Below are 23781 nucleotides of genomic sequence, written 5' to 3'. Positions count from 1 at the left end.
TATAGAGATTTTAACGTTTTTGATAACTTGCCAACACAACACACTGTATTGTAGAATAATGATACTTAAAGCATTTGGTGTTGAAAAAGGATGTTTATACAAAAAAAGACATTCCTTCAACACACGGAGAAGGCAGAGGAGGTTTCCCATAAATTACATTAGATACAATACTTTTCAAGATACCGCTGTGCACTTCTGAAAAAGGATAAATAAATAATGTCTTTAAAATATCCAACATTGGTCATTGCTTTGCATCAGAACAACCAAAACAGCCGTTGAGGAATCTAGATAGGAGTATTAGCTTTAACTGGACAATGTGTGCGCCAAGTGCCGTATCTTTAGTTTTGTGTGTGGCATTTATATTGCGTCATTAGATAGGAGAGTTCTGTAGACTAGAGACAGGAAACAAGGGCAGTGAGAGGGGTGACACATGAGACAAGATGCTGGAAGTCAGATTGGAACCCAGGTCCTTGCAACTCATAAGAGTACAGTATGTGACTGATATATCGTACTTAGTTGTGCATGGATGTCACACACTGAAAATGTCAGATCTACAAGTTGTGATGTACATTTTCAATGATCTACATACACCTTGCTCACAACTAAGTAAGTACAAGTAAAACTCAGGCTTCTGAGCCACCTGGTATTTCTTTGTTCATTTTCTTTTACAATGAAAGCTTACAGCATGTGTATTGTTAATTGTCCAACTGCTCCACTACTTTGACAGAAGCAGTTTATATTATATCTGCATGACAAACCAAAAGCAAATAAACAATCATCTTTGTGGCGCCATGGCTTGAGATAAATAAATGAATCTTATGAGCTTACAGGTTCATATAAAACAAAGACATGAAATGTCCCATGTCTTAAAAAGAATGTGTATCACCCAGAGATTATAACAGCTTCGAAGATATAAAATGATGCTACATCACTTTATATCTTGGTTTACACTCTCCACCTGGGAATAACTTTGAAATGGTATGCTAATAAATGGTGGTGTAATTATAAAACAGGCCTAAGTTTAGATCACTGTACATTTCTATTTTGTACTGCTTTTTTAAATTACTAACATTTAATCTAATAAAGTATGCACAGCAATTGATAAGTGACCACCTTCACATTGCATCAATGACAGTCCAGGTACTGTATGTCTCAAAGGCTTTTAACGCCATGTAGCATAATATGAAGGAAAGCGGTACAGACATCACCTCCTCTGGGTAACCGTTTAACTGACAATGTGCATCACTAGAGACACCTGCGATCCTAATGCTTATTATGAGTTGAAACACCATTATGGTGTTCTGGTTCTATAGACAGTGCAATGTACTTTTAGCTCATAATACCACATGGTCCCTTGAGGATAATGAACCTCACTGCATCCTCTTTACTTAATGGTTCAATCAAATATTAACAGTACAGATAGTAAACAGCTTGGCTGTCCTTGGAGATAATGAGCCAAGAGATATGGCTAGCAACATAAAAGGTGATTCCTATCAAAAAAAATGTAACTCTGAGACATTGAGTACAGACAAGGATGCAAACAAGCACATGGCGTGTACTTACGATTCAGCATATACTGTACTATGTTTAAACCTTTAAACAGTCTTTACTGTAATACATATTTGGAGATTTAAAAACTAGAATATGGAATAAAAAATGTAATGCCTGAGCGATGGAAAATTGCATTTCTAGAGCCTAAGTGGGTGATCACACTGAGACACATCATTAGAAACCCATCGATAGCATAATTGTTCTCCTATGACCTATGCCATTCATGGTGCAAGTTAGCCCTGGTCCAGTGCTTACAGCGAGTCTCTCTCTGACGCCCTGTGGAAGTCCCTTCCGCAGCCCTCTGGTGATATTCTCACCCCCGTGCGAGTGTTTACACCCAGCAAATACACAAAACGACGTAACTACTCACCGACACAAAGCCTGCTAGACCTTGATAAAAGTCTATTCTCGAAGCTGGGAAGCATCTCAGGTCCCCAGCTTCTCTCTAAAATGCACTTTGTGCCATTTTAATAACGCAATGTACCCTGAATTTACCAGGCAGAGTCATTTCTTCTACTATGGCATTTCTGGGTTATGCCTGCGCCAATCTGGTTGGATTCATTTTATTCAATGATTAAAATAGTGCATTTTAGAGACGCTTCCCAGCTCTGAGAATAGACTTTTACCAATGTCTAGCAGGCTTTGTTTCGGTGAGTAGTTACGTCGTTTTGTTTATTTGCTGGGATTTAAAAATCCTTGCACAGGAGTGAGAATATCACCAGAGGGCTGCGGAAGGGACTTCCACAGGGCGTCAGAGAGAGACTCGCTTACTGGACCAGGGCTAGGTGCAAGTGTGCCAGGCATGCCATAGGTCCTATGGCATGCATGGCACACTTGCACCATGAATTGCATTTTTCTAGCAGTTTTTAGAAACATTGAAATATTCTCCAGTGCAATGAAGGCATAGAGTTTCACCGCTCGTCCAGGCAGACAATAAAATAAAGCAAGAGGTGAGCTTTACAAAGTCATCAGCACTATCTTCCTGTTTTGATGCTCATAGTTTAGGAACCGTAATGGAGCAATGGTGACCACCAATGAAAGGTTGCATTTTAAAGTACAGGTATTTAATGGAAATTAACTGTATAATTCAAGGTCACCGCATTATTCAAATACTAATCAATGGCAAGAGCTCGACGTCTGCTTAATTAAAGTTTCCCCCCGCTCCATAAGAGCACCATACTGTTTTGCCTGACAAGCTTTTCCATGGCTTTTTTGAAGCAGCCATGTCTGTAGCGATAGGTCTTGGTGTGATCACATGGAATAAAAAAGTACAACTAATTGATGCTGCATTTATGCAAGAGGAGCATGCACAGGTGGCCAAGTATTGGAAATTGATCAAGGTTCAAGGTTATCTTTATCAGTGAAAAACAATTGGATTAAGCTACCCCGTAACAGACGTGAGAGCATAAATGCTCTCATTTAGCAGAACTGAACCAGGCTTTACTGCCATTCTAAGCACTTAGCAAAGCTAAACATGAGTGAATGTATGCCATTCCAGACTGTCTACGTCACAATGTAGCCCTTCACCATTCTCAATGGCCACCCTGTATTTGGTCTTCTAAAAAGTAACGCCATTTTTCATGTTTAGTTTCAACAAGAAGTTGTTGACGCTTGATCACAATTCATTGGAGACACCGGAGCTATTTTTGGTATGGAATGAAATTGGAAAGGGAGGTGGCAATACGTTTAAAGGTGTCTACAATGCAATTACATTTACCTGATTGTGCTTATCCCACTTCCTGGGGTAGGTGTATGGGCAAGGAGGATTTATTCATAATTATAATGTATAACTGTAAATAGGACCTGTTTGAGACTTGCCCGCATCCAATGACAGGAGGAAGAAAAGAGAGCGGAAACAGACCAGAGTGGCTGATCAGTAGTCTGGGTAGAGAGGCCAGTTTGAGCAACCAGGCAAATATTGCGCGTCAGTTCGCGGTCAACAAATGAGTTCATACAGTGCTTCTCATGTACTGTACTAGACTCATCTCTCCGGGTCCTTCTGAGCACTGAAGTTATTCATGGGTGTCTACACACTGGCAGAGGGAGAGGTGGATGGAGGTCAGTCATGAGAGTCCAAAGGATGAACATCTGGAACATCTTCCAGCAATAACCTACTGCATCTGGGAACTGCAAATTAACAGGATTTCTAATAGTCCTATAGATGTGCGTGCCTGCCGCACTAGAGACCAGGTCCTGGTCATTGGGAGTTGAGGAACTGAGAGGGAGAGGAGGGGGGGGGGGGGGGGGTTAGTGGGTTACCTTTCATCCCAACTCGCGGTTGTTCCCATTTAGGACCAGTTTGCACCTGCACAAACCGCCTAAGGTCAGTTCCTGTTCACACAGATCTAAATCCGTTTAGGTCTGATAGCCCATCTGTATCTGTCCAGAGTAGGTGGTGAGAAGGAGCATGATAGCAAAGCCTGTCAGCAGGCCAGCGTTTTGGATGGCGAATGTCACGAGGAATCGCCAGCCGCCCGCCTCCTCTTCCTCCCGGCTGACCTCGTTCATCTCTGGGAACTGGAGGAGAGATGAAGGAAAGAAGTAATGGTGTCTCATTATAGATCATCATGTAAAGAGATGAACCCATTTTGACCTGGGAACGATTCTATAAATGTCTTCTAAATCCTGACAGTTTTCTGAAAAAGCTATGTTTCTATGTCGTTCTTCGATTTTTCAAAAATAGCTAAAGCATAACATAATGCTAACACCAAAAGGGCACACACATCTCGTGCCAGTGATGGAAAAAGTAGTCAAATATCAATACGGCAATGCAGAAATACTAGTAAAAGTCTGGAATTCAACATGTACTTGAGTAAAAGTACAAAGGTATTGGTATAAAAAAAAAATACTTAAAGTACCAAAAGTAGAAAGTACTCATTATGCAGAATGTCCCATGTCACATGTATACAAATCTTTTGAAAATAGCAGATCTACAATATCACAATGCATCAAGTAAAAACGAAAGTTTTCAAATTAATGGGAGTAAAAGTACACTATTTGGATATGAGTATTCTGAGATGTAGTGGAGTAGAAGTAAAAGTACTGGCAAATGAAAATACTCAAGTAAAGTATAAATACCTCAAAAGTGTACTTAAGTAAATGTACTTAGTTACTTTCCACCACTATTTATAAGTTTATACACCTCCGTAATGTTCCCTGTCCACAAGCTTTCTGCCACTAACCATGTCTGCCAATGCAATGTAGAGGAACATGCCCCCTGCCAAGGCGAAGATCCAGTTGGGCGAGAAGCTGTTGCCGGCCAGGATGCCAAAACCCATGCCCAGGTAGCAGCAGCAGGCAGAAAGGAAGTTGAAGAACAGAGCCTGCTGGATGCTCATGCCAGCATTCAGCAAGATAACAAAATCACCTGTTGAGAGGAAAGGATGGAGGTAGAGAGACAGTATTGAGTATGGAAGAGTTTTTTATTTGTTTTGTTTGGTTTTGTAAAAAAGACAAATGAAGACAACCCTGTAACTGCAGAATAAAAACTAAATGTACTAGCCAAGTATGGCCAGCAGCAGGAAATAATATGAATAGTATTACTAACTAATAGACTGAACAAGAGCAACTGGATTTAGAGAATGCTGGTCATGGCTGAAAACGATATAAACTAAGAATGGGGTCCTCTCGCTGGACTCACCCAGCTCGTGGGGGAACTCCTCGCACAGGATGGCGACGGAAGTGCTGATTCCCTGGAAGACGGACGCGGTGAAGGAGGCGCCGATGGCCAGGCCATCGATGAAGTTGTGCAGGCCATCACTCAGCGTGATCATCCAGGCCAGCGTGCCGATGTCAGAGTAGGCAATACCCTTCAGCCAGTAGCAGCCACCGCCGGACCGGCGTGTCCCCTCCGTGCTCTGGGACTCCTGAACAGGGGATACATTGAGAGTCAAAGCCGATTCTGTTTAAAGAATACGAATCTGTGACGATTATGATAACGCTTTTGTTTTATAATGCGGAACAGAGACCATATTTTGGTGATGAAGTTTCTGTCGACCCGTTAATTTATGAATGGTTTCTCCTCTACTGACTCTACTAAACAGTGCAGGGAATGGATCGTGTTTTGTAAGTAACAGCAAAATACTCATGTTTATTTTTCAAGTGGCTTCAGAGGTCTTCACGTTAGAAAAGTTAGAAAATATGTTTCCTCACAAGCGGAAAGTGATTTTTAATTGATTGAATACTTTAACCCATTTTGGTGTTAGCATTACGATATGCTTTAGCTATTGAAAAATAGCAGATCTACAAGCTCATAGTGCGCCACCGAGTGGCCGGATGCAGCATAAAGGGTATCAGACCCCAAGTTCCCCCACGCGGTGGACAGGAACCTGCATTTAGATGCCCCAAGGATGTGGCTATTGATGGTGCACGCCCAGCTGTACGTATTGCCACACAGAAAGCACAGCAACAGCTTGTTCCATGTTCAACTAGCAACACCCTTCCCACGGTGAATACATGTGTACAAACACACATGCATAATGTCCTATACCCACATGTTGAAATCCTGTGCGTTTCCTATACCTGTGGTGTCTGTGCGGGGTTGAGCATGAGCTCGCCCTCTCCTGCGTCTCCCGCCTTGGCCAGGCCCAGGCCGCCGGCCTCCCCGTTGTGCTTATGTTTCTCGCTCAGCGCTTCCTCCGCGTCGCCGTTGGCTGTCGAATAGCGCTCCGCACCGGTGTAGTGGCTGTGACCATGGCCCTGGCCCTGGTAGAGATAAAACACATGGACATTAGACCGGTGTAGTGGCTGTGACCGTGGCCCTGGCCCTGGTAGAGATAAAACACATGGACATTAGACCGGTGTAGTGGCTGTGACCGTGGCCCTGGCCCTGGTAGAGATAAAACACATGGACATTAGACCGGTGTAGTGGCTGTGACCATGGCCCTGGCCCTGGTAGAGATAAAACACATGGACATTAGACCGGTGTAGTGGCTGTGACCATGGCCCTGGCCCTGGTAGAGATAAAACACATGGACATTAGACCGGTGTAGTGGCTGTGACCATGGCCCTGGCCCTGGTAGAGATAAAACACATGGACATTAGACCGGTGTAGTGGCTGTGACCGTGGCCCTGGTAGAGATAAAACACATGGACATTAACACCGGTGTAGTGGCTGTGACCGTGGCCCTGGTAGAGATAAAACACATGGACATTAACACCGGTGTAGTGGCTGTGACCGTGGCCCTGGCCCTGGTAGAGATAAAACACATGGACATTAGACCGGTGTAGTGGCTGTGACCGTGGCCCTGGTAGAGATAAAACACATGGACATTAGACCGGTGTAGTGGCTGTGACCGTGGCCCTGGTAGAGATAAAACACATGGACATTAGACCGGTGTAGTGGCTGTGACCGTGGCCCTGGCCCTGGTAGAGATAAAACACATGGACATTAGACCGGTGTAGTGGCTGTGACCGTGGCCCTGGTAGAGATAAAACACATGGACATTAGACCGGTGTAGTGGCTGTGACCGTGGCCCTGGCCCTGGTAGAGATGAAACACATGGACATTAACACCGGTGTAGTGGCTGTGACCGTGGCCCTGGTAGAGATAAAACACATGGACATTAACACCGGTGTAGTGGCTGTGACCGTGGCCCTGGCCCTGGTAGAGATGAAACACATGGACATTAACACCGGTGTAGTGGCTGTGACCGTGGCCCTGGTAGAGATAAAACACATGGACATTAACACCGGTGTAGTGGCTGTGACCGTGGCCCTGGTAGAGATAAAACACATGGACATTAACACCAATGTAGTGGCTGTGACCGTGGCCCTGGTAGAGATAAAACACATGGACATTAACACCGGTGTAGTGGCTGTGACTGTGGCCCTGGTAAAGATAAAACACATGGACATTAGTCATGATGATCATAATTTAATTGTAATAACAATAACAATAATAATAATAACTGTACCATTCACTTATGAACCTGAGCCAAATCTGTTACTCACAATTCAATATTGCTATTTTGAAATCAAGCTTTAACTTGAGTGACCATTGGCATCTGGTGGTTAATAGTTTCTGGATGGTTAAGGTAATGGAGAGAAGCTACAGTAGTATGTTGGTGCCTACAGACAGTAAGTAGGTCAAAGAGGTTCTATAATGGGATCAACAGGTGACCTGTACTATAGGTGTCAACGTGGAGCTGGTTGCACCATATGGCTCTGAGGTGAGAGCCCACTAGGGGGAGCTACTGCCCCAGATTCACCACTTCCTTGTGCTCAAAGCTACTGATTCTATGAATGAATGGATAGCTCTGTGACTATAATGGTACTGTATCCATTCTCAATATGAAAATATTTATTTATATAGCACATTTTAAAACAACAGTTGAGCCAAAATGCTTTCCGGATCGAGGATGACAAAATATAGAACACATGATACACAATGGTTCACAAAAACAAGATTAATGTCAAACTAATTGCAAAAGACAAAAAACAACAACATAGTTTAACCTCAGACTCAGAGTCAAAAGCAACAGAGAAAATGTGAGTCTTTGATTGATTTAAAATTGTCACAGACTTAATGTGGTATGGCAGATGAGTACCAGGGGTGAGTCTAAATAGGTGAGTTTTGAAACTGCGGTGGGAAATGGGGCGTGAGTGATTCTCCAACATTTTCATGTCAAGGACACATCTATTTATTTACTGTATTTGGCGAACGACCGTTTTAAAAGCAGAAAAATAAAATAGGGCTCAAATGTGTACTTTAAACGGTTCCTCGTTTTGCTGGGGACCCCCTTGAACCCCCTCAAGGACTCCAAGTGATCCAAGTGTGCGGAAACCAAGGACTGTCTAAAGAGGACGAGACGCGAAGACAACATGGCGTCGTACGGGCGACGCCATGTTGCTCCATGGTGCTCCATGGAAGGAAAGAAACATGCGCAGTTGAGACCAAGGAAGCTGAACGCGGAAGTGTTGGCTGCATATAGCCCATTGCGCATGTTTCTTTCCTCCCATGGAGCACCATGGAGCAACATGGTTTTGTCTTCGCGTCTCGTCCTCTTTAGACAGTCCTTGGCGGAAACCAGGAAGGGGTGTAGGTGTGGATCTGTGTCCTGAAGTTAAGGGGATGCCATGCCCTTTATCGCCTTGTAGGTCATCGGCAGTGTTTTAAAGCAGAAGTGAGTAGCAGCAACACACCGGAAGCCAGTGAAGGAAACGCAGAAGGGGAGACATGAACATTTAGGGAGGTTTAAGACCACGTGTGCCACATTGTTGAAGTGAGCATCCCGGTAGACCAAGGCATGGTTAAGGGTCTGGACAGACTCCTTGGCCAGGAAGGGTCTGATCTTCTGGATGTTGTACAGTGAAAAAGTACAGAATTAAGTGATCGCTGCACAATGTGTGCCTTGAAGGACAGCTCACTCTCCAGGACCACTCCCAGGATCTTGCCAGTAGGAACAGGAGGATAGGGATGGAGCTCGATAACCGATACCCGAAAAAAATCCCATAACAAGCTTATTGAGTCCCCGTTATAAATAAGATTTGGGTTTATCAAGCCTGTTATCGAGCATAATTATTTTTTAATCATCCATGCTGGCACAAACATGTCTAAAGTGTATTGATAACCGCCCACCAGCGCTGCCGGGTAAACAAAATTACACTTTTAAAGTGACTGTACACATATTAACCAGGTTCTTTAATATTATTTTATTGGTAACAAGGTCAATTGCCTTCCGTCTGTTAGAAACGTACTGTATTTGAAGGCCATAGTAAAAGATACTGGTTCTGATCAGAATTTATTGTCTCCCATCTTTCCACAAAATAATATAAAATGCTCGATAGTGGGCTCGATAAGAACCCGGCTCAATAAGGTGCTCGTTATCAATAAAACTTAACGAACTCCATCCCTACAGGAGGGTGTTGTAAACGGAAATGGAATGTGCATTATGTAAGATAGACATTGCTCTCTCTTTTTCTGTTACACTTTCTCCCAAGCCAACAGGCAGGCCAGCCCCACCCCTAGCATTGCCTTGTAAGTTATAGATCGTCATAGCCTGAGGACACACGTGTCAACTTGAGCTACAACTGCCTCCTCTACGCAATTCAAGTACACGTGTGTGAAGAGATGACTCAGGCACTTGACAGTGAGTCAATAACGTTGTTTATGAATGCCTCGAGTAGTACAAAGCTAAAGCACTTATGACACCACATAATCACTCATCAGTTATGCCAGCCTCCTGCATAACTGGTCAAACCTGCCTTGGTAGGTGAATAGTAAAAACGCAGACCTTGGGAGAGACATACAGACCATCAGATGTGGCTTCTGCAGCTACTGTACAAGGGGCGGCGGTGGCTCAGGGGTAGAGTGCCTGGATGGGAACCGCAAGGTTGCCAGTTCGAAACCGGGCTCCCCCAGAGTTACTGTCGAAGTGTCCTTGAGCAAGACACTGAACCCCTAATTGCTCCCGATGTGCTAGTTGGTGCCTTGCATGGTTTCCGCTGCCATCGGTGTGTGAATGGGTGAATGTAATGCACAATCTATGTAAAGCGCCTTGGATAAAGGCGCTATATAAATGCACCATTTACCATTTACTGTACCATGAGTAAATAAGTACACATAATCACTCATCAGCAGCCATTATTCCAGCCTCCTGGATAACTGGTCAAACCTGCCTAAGATTGAATAGTAAAAATGAAGACCTTGGGGGAGACATTGGTAAAAAAAATTAATGATATATATATATATATATATATATATATATATATATATATTCTAAAACAATCCGTTCTTACCTTATTTTTCTGTTTCAGCAGCACCTTAAGGACCTTCTCGGTGAAGAAGAACAGGTAGAATCCTCCGAACACTACGGTGGACTTGCTCACATAGAAGTCCACCATAGGGTCAAAACCAAAGGCCTACAGGTGTACAGGGACGACAGCATGATTAGCTTGAATGCAATTGCCCATATTCCCACAGTGGCCATTTTGCTCGTACATGTACAGTATGTCATTGCCTCTCCACTCCATCCCCAGACGCTGACATGGAGCCAAAATTGCTGCTGTGAGATTATGGTCAATTCCGATGACAGAAAGAATAATGCACTGTCATTGCCTAAAAACAGTATGTTGTGAAACCCAGTAAGTGATGTAGGATCAGGAGGGAGCCTGCCTGGGCCTACAGTCAATGTGTGACTAAACAGGCACAATGGAGTTGAGGAGTTATTCCAAGTAACGCTTCAACTCAAGGCTTAGTGACGCTGCAGTTTCTGCAGGTCAGTAATTATGGATTGGTGAATTACTAGGTTCTAACTCACCGAGTCTACCGTTCTTTGGTTTTGTTTTTGTCAAGTTAGTACATGGGTGGTTCATCTCTGGGAGAAAGTGAATTGAGACATCTCTGTTGTGTGCTGTTGCACAAACATTAATACTTATTGTATGCAAGCCAAATTTCAGACTGCCACGCTGTGTACTGTATCTTTCCCATGACTTAGCTGACACTACATAATCAGAACCAGATAGTTGTTTGGGAGCCTGGTGCTGATTCCCTGATTTGAAGGACATGTTGGGATGTGCGCGTCAGTGTTTGGGCCCCAAGGAGACAAAAACATCCCATGACTCAAAACCCCTCAGCGCGAGGAAAACAGAATAAGAGTGTTTGTAAAACATAGCTATGTGCTAATATTTGGCAATATCCAATACGCAACCTGAGGTCGAATTCACCTACGTCATGTGACAAAAACACACATTCTATGGATGGCAGCTAGAACAGTTTCACTTAGTAGTTAGTTTACAGTTTAAGCAATACTTGGTCCCTCTGCCCTCAGCAAATTGTTAGGTTAAAACTTAAAAAGCGCTTTTCTAAATAACTAAATGTGAGTGACCAGCGGCGCGGTAGCTTTCTGCGAGCGGTTGAAACGGGGCTCAAGCCAGCCAGAAAACTCTACCTCTGGGATGAGTTGAAAGAGGGCGTTGGAATACAGCGTGCCAATGGCCAGGGCTATGAAGTACAGCAGCAGCCGCTTGTAAAAGGTTTTCCTCATGAACGGCACCACGCTGGCGCCCACCAGCGAGCACAACGAGATGAGCGTCACGCACAGGAACCCATAACCCCACACTGACCACCAGCGCAAACAGAGAAGCATGGGGGAAAGGAGGAGAGTGCAGAGAAAGAGGAGACAGACAGGGAGGAGATAATTAGAAATTTTCTTTTTTTTAAGACAAAATAAAACTGAAAAAACTGATTATTTCTTTGAGACAATGAGCACACCATATAGTCCCCACACCTCTCCTAAAAAAGGAAGTAAGAATCAAATGTGATCACCCCGACTGCGAGATGCCAGATAAGGAGGCATCCGTCTTCCGGTGCGAGAATTGTCCCCCCTGTCCATTCAAAAGACCCGATTGTTAGATCATTGAAAGACCACTGTTCCCGCGCATGTGGAGATAATGGTTGGCTAGTAGGTTTACACCCCCTCCACAGACATACACATGGCCTTTGATCAAGATTAGGGTAAATTACTACAATGAAATTACGGTACTGTGAAAATCCACATGTGCACACAAACACACACATTCTCTTTGTTTCAGTCAGTCGACTCCAGGTGTGTCTGCACCACTCCATTATCTCTTGTAGCCCCAGGTTATACACCGAACAGCTCTTTGAAGACACAAAAAGGGGGCAAATGAGCTCTAAAATAGCTTAATAGGAGCAAGGAGAGCCCTGCAACCTAGTGTTCCTTTCCCAATTAGAAACAAAAGAGGACTTTTTAAGGGCACCACAGTCTGTTGCTCTTTTGGCCAGATTACAATCCTGCTGCACACCACACAGCGCCTTTAGCCTAGCTTTCTCTGGCGTTCTGCACACTGCATTGTTTTTAGAACAGTGTAATGAAATTAGTGAGACACTGAGGCTTTAACTGTGCCGTGCGCAGCACAACTGAACAGCAAGCTGGCCAACAACTCTCCAATGTTAGCAACACAGCATGTTTGGCCTAGATCTCAATGCCATGGGATGGGTCAGACAACAGCCTTGGAAGCACGCACGTCGCACGCGCGCACACACACACACACACACACACACACACACACACACACACACACACACACACACACACACACACACACACACACACACACACACACACACACACACACACACACACACACACACACACACACACACACACACACACACACACACCACACACACACACACACACTGTCTTCTTCTTCTTCTGATCAGCATTACAGTGAAATTGATTAACCACAGCCAACACAACCTGCCCGTTGAAAAAAAGGGAGCCAGAGAAGAAAACAAAAGGAAGCCAAGGACAAGAGGAAGGAAGGAGTAAGGAGGGAGGTAAAGGAAATGCCCCAGGGCAGCCACTTGCGGGATTAGTTTGGTTGATGAAAAGGCCATGTGACGGCATGTGTGAAATAAGGGAGGACTTGCCTGCTCTCTCTCTCTCTCTCTCTGTGTGTGTGTGTGTGTGTGCAGGCGTGCGTGCGTGCATGTGTGCGTGCGTGCGTGCACAATTTGAAAAAAGATATGTCAGCTGTCAGGGATGGATGTGGGTGGGTGGATAAGAGGTATAGGTTGGATAGCACACCTCAGGCAGGAGCTGGAAGACAGCGGTGGAGTAGAGGGTTCCGATGGACAGAGCGATGAAATAGGTGAGCACGCGGTCCATGTAGCCTGCCCTCATGAGGGGAACCAGGAAGGCTCCGGTCAGGGAGAAAACACTGACCACACTCACACTCAGGATAGAGAATCCCCACACTGGGGGAGGGGAGGGAAGGGAAGGGTGAGGTCGTTGAGAAGTCACAACCTGAACCTAGGCCTGTACATGCAGAGCATTGACCTAACGGAGCATTACTAAAAAGGGCAATAATGTCTTAATGTGTTAAACAGGTAATCGCTCTGGGAGGCATTCATACCTGTGGAAGGCAGAAAATAAAATAGTATTGCAGACATTAAGCATTAAGGCCTTGAGGTGGCTCATGCTGCGGGGCTTCTTTTGCCAGTGTTTACTGCAAAAGAAGGTATAAACTGTTAAATCCGGTTTCCATTTGGTCCCGCGATGATTCCCCCCCGCCCCCACCCTGCTGAAATAAACAGAGATTATGAGATCAGGGTTAGGTAGCGATACAAACATATTCCATCTGCAGACGTTTGACAGAAACAAGGTAGGTGGTGGAAATTGAAAAACAACCAGGAATTTATTTATTGGGAAACAATGTTTCTTGACGAAGGGAAACAATGTAACTTGACGAAGGTCTCAGAAACAAAACATTGTGTTGCTCAATAAATAATTCCTATTTCTTGTATTTGAAGCAATGCGTGGGAGCGTTTTTCTATCTCAATGAAAGAAAAGAAAAGAAGAAAAATGTGTACAGTATATCCTCCCATCACTAATGGTTTGTTTATTAATAATAACTTCAACAAGATTAATTGCATAATTATGTGTGACGCATCACCAACTTAACAACTGCATTGTGAGCACGATTGGCAAGGCCCTACTGCATGTATTCTCCAAGTCTTTCATTACTCGCCTTTTTATATCCTACTCTCCTCTGGACATTTTAGGTTCCACTTGACGGGAAACACAAAAAGGCAAAAACGGCCTATGGTGCAGTCCACTTCTCCAAGCCCAGCGGATTGGAAGCAGATGCCAGAGTGGCTTAAAGAGCTCCCAGGGACATCCGCTGGGGTTTTTACAGTCAGCAAACTATACAGCGCTAAAGAGGGCAGCTTGATATAGAAGAAATAGGAGACGTTTGATAGCAATATGCCTTCCTTTATATATTGGCTTTACCTGGGCTGAGAGCTCTCTGCTGGCCGCAATGAGATTGTGGTCCTAATAGATGTTTTGATTTAAAAGTCAGGTCTAGAAATAACATAGAGCCCCGGCCAACCAGGCAATTGTAACTTTGCTTCTAAAGCTTTAAAGCTGAGGTTCATTCTTTTACGAGTCTTTGATGAATCAGGTATTCTAAGAGACATTTTAAGGTAAAGACGTTAAGACCATTGAGCAATACTTTAGTGTTTTTATGTAACGCAGTTACTCATTAAAAGAAAAGAGAATGCAATAAGAAGTCATAAAACTTAAGTGTGTGAATAGTACAAGCAGAGTTTCAAAGGCCAATTATACGCAAACATGAAATGAAAACCAAACATTTCCAATTTTCATCATTTCATAAAATAGCATCCCAGCATGTTAAAATAATAAAGGTAGAAGGTATAGTAAAAAAAAGAAATAGATTGAGAAGCCGTGATTCCAGACTTAGAAGCTCACCTTCTGCACCCGAGGGCCTGGGAGGTGCATCGGAGCTGGGCTCCTGTTTCTGTTCCTCACAGGCCCTGGCGTCCAGCTGCTGCAGCATGGTGGGGCACAGCTCCTGGAGGCCTCGTCCATCCAAACGCGACTGCTCACTGATGCTGTAAACAGCCAGTGTGTCCGCAGGCAGACACTGTGGACGGAAGAGTGCACACGCTGCAGTCAGTCTCTGGTTAAAAAGCCATTTAGGCCTGGCGTCGAAATTAAATTCTACTAAAATCCTCCAGTTTTGTGAAATAAATATTTTCACGATTTAAAAAAAAAATAGCAGACCTACAAGCTCGTAGCGCGCCACTCGGTGGCGCGCTACGAGCTTGTAGGTCTGCTATTTTTTAATAGCTAAATTACAACAATGTTTAAAACACCAAAAGGGGTTCCCGCCCAAAATGGGTTAAAAATAAATAAATGGAAGGACCGTTCCTTTGGTAAAGAATGACCAAATATACTGACCAGTATATACTGACCCGGCGAAGATCTACTAAGATGGAAACGCTGTCGTTTGTTCAATAAAGTAATTCTTTACCAAAATAATTGTGTGCGGGCCCTATACCTCCTTCCATGATTGGCTTATTGGCCCTGCACCCACTGTTGAGGTGCGTGTTGTGTTTAGTTTAGTTTATTTCGATCAGTGTTCGATCAGTGTTGTGTAACATAAATCATTACCTAAAATATTCACATTCTCTTACAGTTGATGGAAAAGGCACGGGCTGAAGCTCAAAGCTTATTGATGCCTATCCTTTGTACATTTTTTAAACTCACATAATGAATAATCCCCCTATATAATTATAAAAACAATTACATTCACAAAATAGATATGCTCTATGATTTATTTTTGCTCTAAAAATAAATAAATAAATCACACTTGTGTGAAGTGAGGGGTGCTCTTATCATCATACATCATCACATTCCGTGCTCAGCCAATCAAATCATCACATTCCGTGGAACAAACACACAAAGCTGTGCATAGGAGGCCCCTCAAAAATACAAGGTACCAATGGGGCCATTATATATCTCAATATGTGAACGTTTGCAGTTTCGCCCCTCAAAGCCAGCTGAAAGGCAGATATCACAATTAAATACTGTAGGTGAGTTGGTAGTAACATAAATGATTATGAAATGCATAAATTATTAAATTGCAACCATTTCCATGCTCATTCAATATCGAATGAAATTGTTCAGTACACCTGCCTTGTACAAATGAGGGAAACAAATAACAATATTTAATGATTAAGCGGTATAAGAATGTCTAAAAATCACACTTGTGTGAACTGAGAGGTGCCTTTGGGGGGCACCCACTACGTCATAGTAAAAAGTCCATAGACTTGGCTTCCACATGAACATCACGGGGGGCCACGCACAAAGCCAGGTGTTGGAGCCTCAAAAATACCCAGATGATGTAGTGGCATGTCATTCAAGGTTCAAGGTGGTTCAAGGTGTTTTTATTGTCACATAGATGTACAGGTACAGCATTGTGAAAAACTTTCGTTGGGTGATGCTCCACAATACACATAAGTTAAAAAAAAAAAAAAAAAAAAAAAAAAAAAGAAAAAACGTTTGTTACATAAGAAAGGAGAACAAAGTCGGTAATCGCCCTGAAGCCTCTTTTGTACTGGTTAGTGGGAGCAAAATGCAAATGCAAACATTGTGTCAACTTCTCTTTCATGAAGTCGGCAACACTGCACCTAAAGGCTTCTACAATGAAATCCTCCAAAATGAGTCGTCTTGACTACTACAGACTAATGTGGACTCGGACACAACACACATACGGACAGGTGATCGCGCATGTACCTCCTAGTACCTCCATAGGTGTGTATAGAAAGCCTCAAGCCGCACAGTGCGCACACATCTCTTATAACTAGAAAATAAACGGAATACTGTTACACGTGACGCGGTGACCGTACTGTTGCATTTCTCTAGGTTCCCTGCCCGGGTCTCTGATAGTAGTAAATCCGCTCAAAGCACATCAGGGAGTTAAGCAAGTCGATAGTATGTGGCAGTAAGCCTGGGAAACATTTTTGTTGTCTGGAACCGGTGGCTCCTGGCCCTTCCAGACAGACCCTTCTGACAGGGAGATTCCAAGGACGCTGTAAACCTCAAGGCCCCATGTGTGGGTTGCCATGGATTTTAGAGTTGTCCTAACTTTGAAGACAACACTGGTGTCTGATTCTGTAAAAACAAATATTGCATTAGGTATATATGGTCGGATATATACACGTTCAAACATTGTTTGACTTTTTTTTTAGGGGAGCTAGCCCCTCCTACAGTATGCCCAACTTCAATGTTTGTGTAAACACAAACATTGAAGACAAAAGTGATGACGGAAAAGTGAGGACGCAAATTGTGATTGGCCAGAATGAGATGATGTATGATGATAAGAGCGCCCTTACTTCACACGGGTGATTCTGGGTTTTTTTGCGGCTTTTCTGGCTTTGATAGTTTTGAAGTGGAGAGAGAGAAGGGGAGAGATATGCAGCAAAGGTCGTCATGAACGAGACTCGAACACACAATACGCTGTCAGGCCAGAGCCTATATGTGGCATGCGCCTGGACCAGCGGGCGCCCCAGGGTGATTCTGTTTTTAACGGAACAGTACAACTGACTAATGTCATTATGTAATTGCACCTCTACTTACAGTATCAGTCAAAGTTCAAATGTACCAGCATTTGGCCAGTGGCTAATTCAATTACAATTTTCTAGCATGTAACCTAACAAAGGTGGCCTGGGCCGGCTTAGCGGTCCAGGCAGCGTGGCTGGTAATTCAGCATGACATTGTGTCGCCGGTTCGAGTCCCGATCCCGACAAACTTTGCTGTGTGTCTTAACCCAATCTCTCTCCAGGTTTCCTGTCAAGCTGCTGTATATCTATCAATAAAGGCAAAAAAGCACAAGAAAAAGAAGAAGAAAAAAAACATAACATAAAGGTGGCCAGAGGAGGCTTCTCACCTTGGAGCTGTTGGCTTTGGGCCAAGTGGCTGGAGGCCTCTCGGTGGCGGTGGTCCCATTGCTGCTGCCGTCGCCTTGGCCCTGGGTGAGGCGGGCCAGCAGGGAGCGGAGCTGGGGCACCGTGATGGTGGCGTTGTCACCGTAGCGGGCCAGCAGGTCCTGGAGGACCTGAGCAGGGGACTGGGCCTCCGCCTGGCCCTGCACCGTGCCAAGGGGATGCAGCGACAGCAGAACGGCCAGAGCCAGGCTGAGGGTCAGCTTGCACTGGAGGAGAGCGGTGGCGGTCGCACGGCCACGACCGAACCGATAAATCATGGCTCCTCCGCTATAGCTGTAGATGGGGTGGCCTGGGATTGACGGCAGAGTGCAAGTTGGCATTTGGAAAGACAAATCTAGAACTGAAATGTGACAGCCAACCCCTCTTAACGTTATACTGTAAAGTGTGTGTCCGATCCTTTGTTGCATTGGTGTCTGTGCTTGGAGTGGGAGGAGTGAGTGGGAGGGGACGGGGTTAATTACATACTGGAGCGAATTTAGCAGCCACACAAGCGAGCAACAAGTGCTACACAAATGGCCCTCTGTGACCGACCTGAAGCATAATGCACACAGGGGATAGGAAATATAACCCTGCCAAAGCGTCCACACATGACCGCAGCTCACTTCCAACACAACAGGAGCCCAGCTGTAAGTGGGGAGAGGGTTCAAGAACAAGCATGCACACACCCAACACTGACAGGCGAGGGAAATCCTCCAATTGCTCAACCCCCAGTGCAGGTACGTATATACAGGGTCTGTTCATGCAGCCTATGAGGGTGCTACAACCCTTACACTACGCTTTAACAGCGGGCGACAGCCAGACGAATTTTCCCGGAAGTGCATCACGTGTCAATGGGACCCGGCAACTACTGGCGATAGAGGCGATAGCAGGCGAACAGGCGATGGTCGAAAAGTTGGCGGAGGAACGTCGGTCGAAAAGATAAAAATAATTCATCTTTTGGGGCGATGTCGCCCGGTGATAGTGGGCGATTGGGCGATAGCCAATGAAATTCAAGCGACGCTCGCCGTTGGTCTCTAAGGTCTCCCGCTGTTAAAACGTAGGGTTAGACTGAATAATTTGGTTTGGACAAGGAGCCCCATTCATTCCTATAAGACACTCACCTTTTCCTGGCGAGGCCCTGGTGATGGTCCTTGTGTCAGTTCGTCTGTCTGTCTGATGCAGAGTTCCTTCTATGATGCCCGTTGCTTGGCAGTTACAGATATGCAGGAGCAGTGAGTACTGACGGAAGAGAAGTCTGGAGAGAACTGCAGGGTCTTCAGAGTGCAGTCAACTGTATAGGAGAGAGGAAGAGAGACAGAACAGACACAAGGATGAGCATTGCTACCACTCAGCAGTGAGGACAAAAGGAACAGGCAAGGACAACATACAAGGAGCAGTGGCGACAACCAGCCTTCTTGACATTCCAAGCCTGCACTGGCGAACCACAGACTCGAGTGACGTGCCAGAAGAACCCACAGATCAGTGCTCGTTTCCAAACTGCTGCTGCAGTGAGAGCATTTTCATGTTGATTCCTGCTCCGCGCTGTACAGCGAAGGCCAATTTAGCGAGCGGTGGAATTTGCTCAGTTCATACCGCAGGATTTAACATTTGATCCAGTTCCCCCGTAGAGTTGCACAGCACTCGGTGTCCTGATATGCCCATAAGGCTTCGGCACTGTGCAAGGTCAGGCAGGTCTCTGGCTCTGCTGACACACCTCTATCCTGTTCCGTCACTGAACATAGTACCCTTTCATCACTCCTTCCCTCTCTCTCTGCAACAGTGAGCTGGTCCGTTGGTTCGCTGACACACCCTGCCTGTCTCCCTTACACACCCAGAGGCCAGAGGTAAAGTGAGCCCTCACCTTCCTCATCATCAATGTTTCATAAGAGAAACAGAGAAGGCAGTCGCGTGTGTGTGTGTGTGTGTGTGTGTGTGTGTGTGTGTGCGTATGTCTGTGTGTACGATGGAATGTCTGGGAGTGGCAGGTGGCGGTATAGCATCAATGTAAAAAATAGAGTGACATACCGGTAATATAATAGTTGTCCAAGAAGGAGAATGCATAGTAATTATTGAGAGTCTTGGCTACTAGGGCAAAACAAGCACTAAGGCCCAAAATGAAGAGCTCTGAGCACTACTCTACCTGCTGGGGGCTTATTGTAATAAACCCAGCAAAGGAGCAGAAGCCTTTGGTTGAAAACTAAATGACCGTAGTCTGTATAGATACTTCTTGGTGTGGCAACGGTCAAATCAAGGCAGTGCAAACATTTACTTGGTGACATTTTCATATCAGAGCAGCCTAGGGTCTGTGTGTGTGTGTGTGTGTGTGTTTGTGGAAGCTGCTACCTTGAACTTGTCTGTGTGTAAACCACAAGTTGAAGGCCTTGTGGTTTGGAGATAAGGCCATGGGAAGGCTGACCAGGCATCAACACAGTACTAGAGGCAACAGCTTGCTTGTAGAAGAAACGGCAGGCTGCCTTCACCCACGTCTGTAAAGTCCTCTGTCATATAATTCAGTCGGAGCTTTGCAAGAGGCAGAGAAAATGCAGGGAAGAGCGGGATGTGAAAATGTTTCTACACAGTCGGCTGGTCTCCGATCCCACAGGAATGTGACCGATCCCATCTCCCTCTCCCTCCCCCATCGTTCATCCTCATATAGATCACACCCTGCATCACTCTTTCAATTCTTTCTGGTCAGTGCTTTTCATTAGAGCTGGACATTGTGACTTAAGGTTGATTGTCTAAAAACCTCAAGTCCGCATGCTGTATTGTGATATCAGCTTTTTTCAAAGATTGGAAGTGTACCCCTAGCCTAATGTGAGAAACAATAGAGCTCATTATTTCAAATACTTTTCACTGAAATAGTGATCAGCTACTGTCAGATCAGATCTACAAGCTCACAGCTTGTACATTGTACATTTGTATATTTCAGAAAGATATTGAAAATGTTTGGACATTTTACAAGAATTTTGATTCTTTTTTTTTATTTTTATTTTACATATTTGGTGGTCTTCGACAGAACAAAGTTTGAGAACCACTGGCGTAAGCACCAACAATCTTCACACTTATATTGCATAGGACAGGCCAATTCCGCCCAATGACCACTTCAATATCCACTTCCTATTAACTCTGACTTCACACTCACTGCATTACGTATTGTTGGTTAAAAAAAATCCATCTCATATAGGCACACTGTCTATATCCCTCCTTATTCGACAGAGCAACATGACTGGGCAACTGCAGTCTCATACAGAAATAAGTGATACAGGCTACAGCTGGGAAATATAGCATACCGGTATATCGATGTTGTGAACAAGACTAGATATCATCTGGGATTTCGGATATCATAATATGGCATACAGAAGTGTTTTTTTACTGGTTTTCATTAAATTTATAGTCATGATGCATATCTTATCTACTAGCTCATTGCATCTAGATCTGCTGTATGAGCACTTGGCTAGGACCACTAGTGATTACATGAGGCAAGAAGACTTTTAGTGAGTTATGAGCCCTCAGCCCACACACAGGCAGGCGCACACGCACACGCACACGCACACGCACACACACACACACACACACACACACACACACACACACACACACACACACACACACACACACACACACACACACACACACACAAGCCTGTGAAAGTTTCCCTGATCATCATCACCTTTATCAGTTGACTGAGCAGAAAATGTTCCAGGACCATTTGACACCTTATCAGTGGAGACGGCAGCCCATAGCAGCTTATCCATCGCTATGTGAAATGATAATAACCCTAACAAAATCAGCTAGTTTACTCATATTGTACTCTTAAACTATGATTATTGTTGGGGTGTTATGCTGCTGAATGCTATGCCAAATCTTGCACGGTACAGTACTGGCAATCAAATTGTAAAAGGATGACTTAGTTAAAACCTAATTTAGACCTACAGTATATAAACAAGGGCCATGGAAACTAATAGGAATTGAGAACATATTTGTAATATTACAAAGAATGTCAACCAGACATCAAGCAAGTTTAACTTTGTGTCAGCAACGCATGCTCAACTAATCGCCTAAAGGTCTGTCAACCAAAGTAGTTGAGGTATGAGGAAGTATATTTATTCATCTACCGGCGTCCGCCAATGAGGATTTAACTAAATATTTGTGTATTATTTTAAATAACTTGCATGACATTAAGCATTTATTATTCTGCAGTTGCTATTCATAATACGGTATTTCAGTATCTGTTCTGGGCATAAGATAGTTATAATGACTTAAATATTAATAGTTTTGTTTATTACAGGACAGTAAATTTAATGAAATAAAATATCAGCATTCTTAGTAACCCAACACTGTATTTTAGAACCAAGGGTATCAGTACAATAATAAGAAATAGCAACGGTACAAACAAATATAAATAAATACATTACATCGATTGACACAAAGTAAAATCTAATAGTGTTGATTATTTCTCAGAGTGTGAAAATAGTTCCTGATGTGCTTTGAGCGTTTTTCATAATTAAAACTCAGTAAACCTTGACCCAAATGGTCCATTTTGGTCATGCTTTACACTTGTCAAGAGATAAATTAACACTGAGGATTTTACTGAGTGCCAACTGCCAACTGCCAACATACACTGTTACACATAGCAAAAAGCAACATACTTGCCACCAGGAAGATCTTGTAAAGTGGTCTAGTCCTTCACATTCCCATCCTGGAACCAAACTGAAGGGAAGCTCCCTTATCAAGGAGCACTTTATAGTGTTGTGGGGTTGGGGGAGATAAGAGCCACAATAACAGTCCAACCATTCTCTAAGTCCCATAATAATAGCCTAGTGTTCGCTTACAGGTGACATCAGGCACCAATGCTATCATTAGTTGAGAAAGTTACCGACCACAGGCGGAATGTATCTAAAACCAACCAAATGGGACAGAATATTCATCATGAGCATGCAAGGATACCCAGTACCACTATGAATTATAGGCTTATATAGACAGAAGGCTTGGTCCATCACTGCATAGTGAAATTCCTCAGGGTTTCACACATTTTTAACTCTCAAGGTTGTGGTCAAATGGAGCTTTTCGCTGTCATATATCTATGGTGTATTATTATTATAAACACGTCATGGAACTTGTTACTAAACAATAACCAGTACAATGTACTTCCCCCATTCTACACCACACCAAGGGTTTTCAAGTTCAACCCTTTTCATATCAAGGACCAGGCATTTGAGCCACGGATTTGATGAGATTTGGACCAAAGACTTATTTTGTCCACAATTCCATGCTGTATATGTGGTACTATAGGAGAGAACCACCTCAAGGACCACTGGTTGAAAAACTTGAAAACCACTGGTCTATACTACCCATATCTTCGCCAACGTGACGATCTATTATTGGCTAAATTAAACTATAGCCTCTATAGGTTCCCCTTATGTTCCCCCAGCCCCCAGGAATATGGAAGTAGGTTAATGTCACAACATCCTGCCCCCCCCACACACACACACACACACACTACAGTGAAAAAGAAGGCTAGCAAAACTCCCTTAACATATACATGTACATGTACTGTAGAGCTACCTGAGCATATAACGCTTATTACGCTTCTCAGTCGTGGGGGAGTTTATTACAAGGAATAGCACATTAACAACATAAATGCTCACATTTAAACGGCTAGCTTTAGCCGCTACATATGTAGCCGTGAATTAGCTTACCTAGTGATGCTGCCTGGCAGTGCCTGCCTGCCTGGTGAATACCGCACTGTGTTCTATGGAGAATAAATGCTCAGTGCATTAATTGTCCTCGTTCCGTCATTCATCTCCACATTAGACGCGCGTTTAATATCAAATGTCAAATAATGCGATACGGATGGGAGGAGGCGACCTGCTATCACTGTCCCCTCAAAGTCACTTCTGACGGCTCTTCTGAATGCTCCATTCAATCACAGCGTCCAGGTCGGTCCAGGTTCATGTCCAGCGTGCGGA

The 23781-nt window shown here is 44.1% G+C and overlaps 1 protein-coding gene across 4 annotated transcripts; it reads right to left on the bottom strand.

Annotated features, from left to right (window-relative positions):
* Positions 1–98: 98 nt before the first annotated feature.
* slc39a14 (solute carrier family 39 member 14) lies at positions 99–23781 on the bottom strand. Of its 4 annotated transcripts, none has more exons than XM_080766197.1 (10): positions 23512–23781; positions 18934–19103; positions 17776–18122; positions 14793–14967; positions 13107–13276; positions 10291–10413; positions 6073–6255; positions 5192–5417; positions 4734–4918; positions 99–4068 (listed from the first exon to the last, which is right to left on the bottom strand). In XM_080766197.1, exons 3-10 carry the CDS (start codon positions 18088–18090, stop codon positions 3907–3909), a joined length of 1539 nt encoding a protein of 512 aa, XP_080622323.1. In that variant the 5' UTR covers positions 18091–18122; positions 18934–19103; positions 23512–23781; the 3' UTR covers positions 99–3906. The 4 variants fall into 4 exon arrangements, with proteins under 4 accessions (XP_080622323.1, XP_080622320.1, XP_080622321.1 ...); XM_080766194.1 differs by lacking the exon at positions 13107–13276 and adding an exon at positions 11442–11611; XM_080766195.1 differs by lacking the exons at positions 13107–13276; positions 23512–23781 and adding exons at positions 11442–11611; positions 22462–22515.

This window comes from Protomyctophum bolini (genome assembly GCF_963924005.1).
Source record: "Protomyctophum bolini genome assembly, chromosome: 6".
Lineage (NCBI taxonomy): Eukaryota > Metazoa > Chordata > Actinopteri > Myctophiformes > Myctophidae > Protomyctophum > Protomyctophum bolini.
Note: the sequence above shows the minus strand (reverse complement) of the source record. Positions and strands in the feature narration are given on the sequence as shown.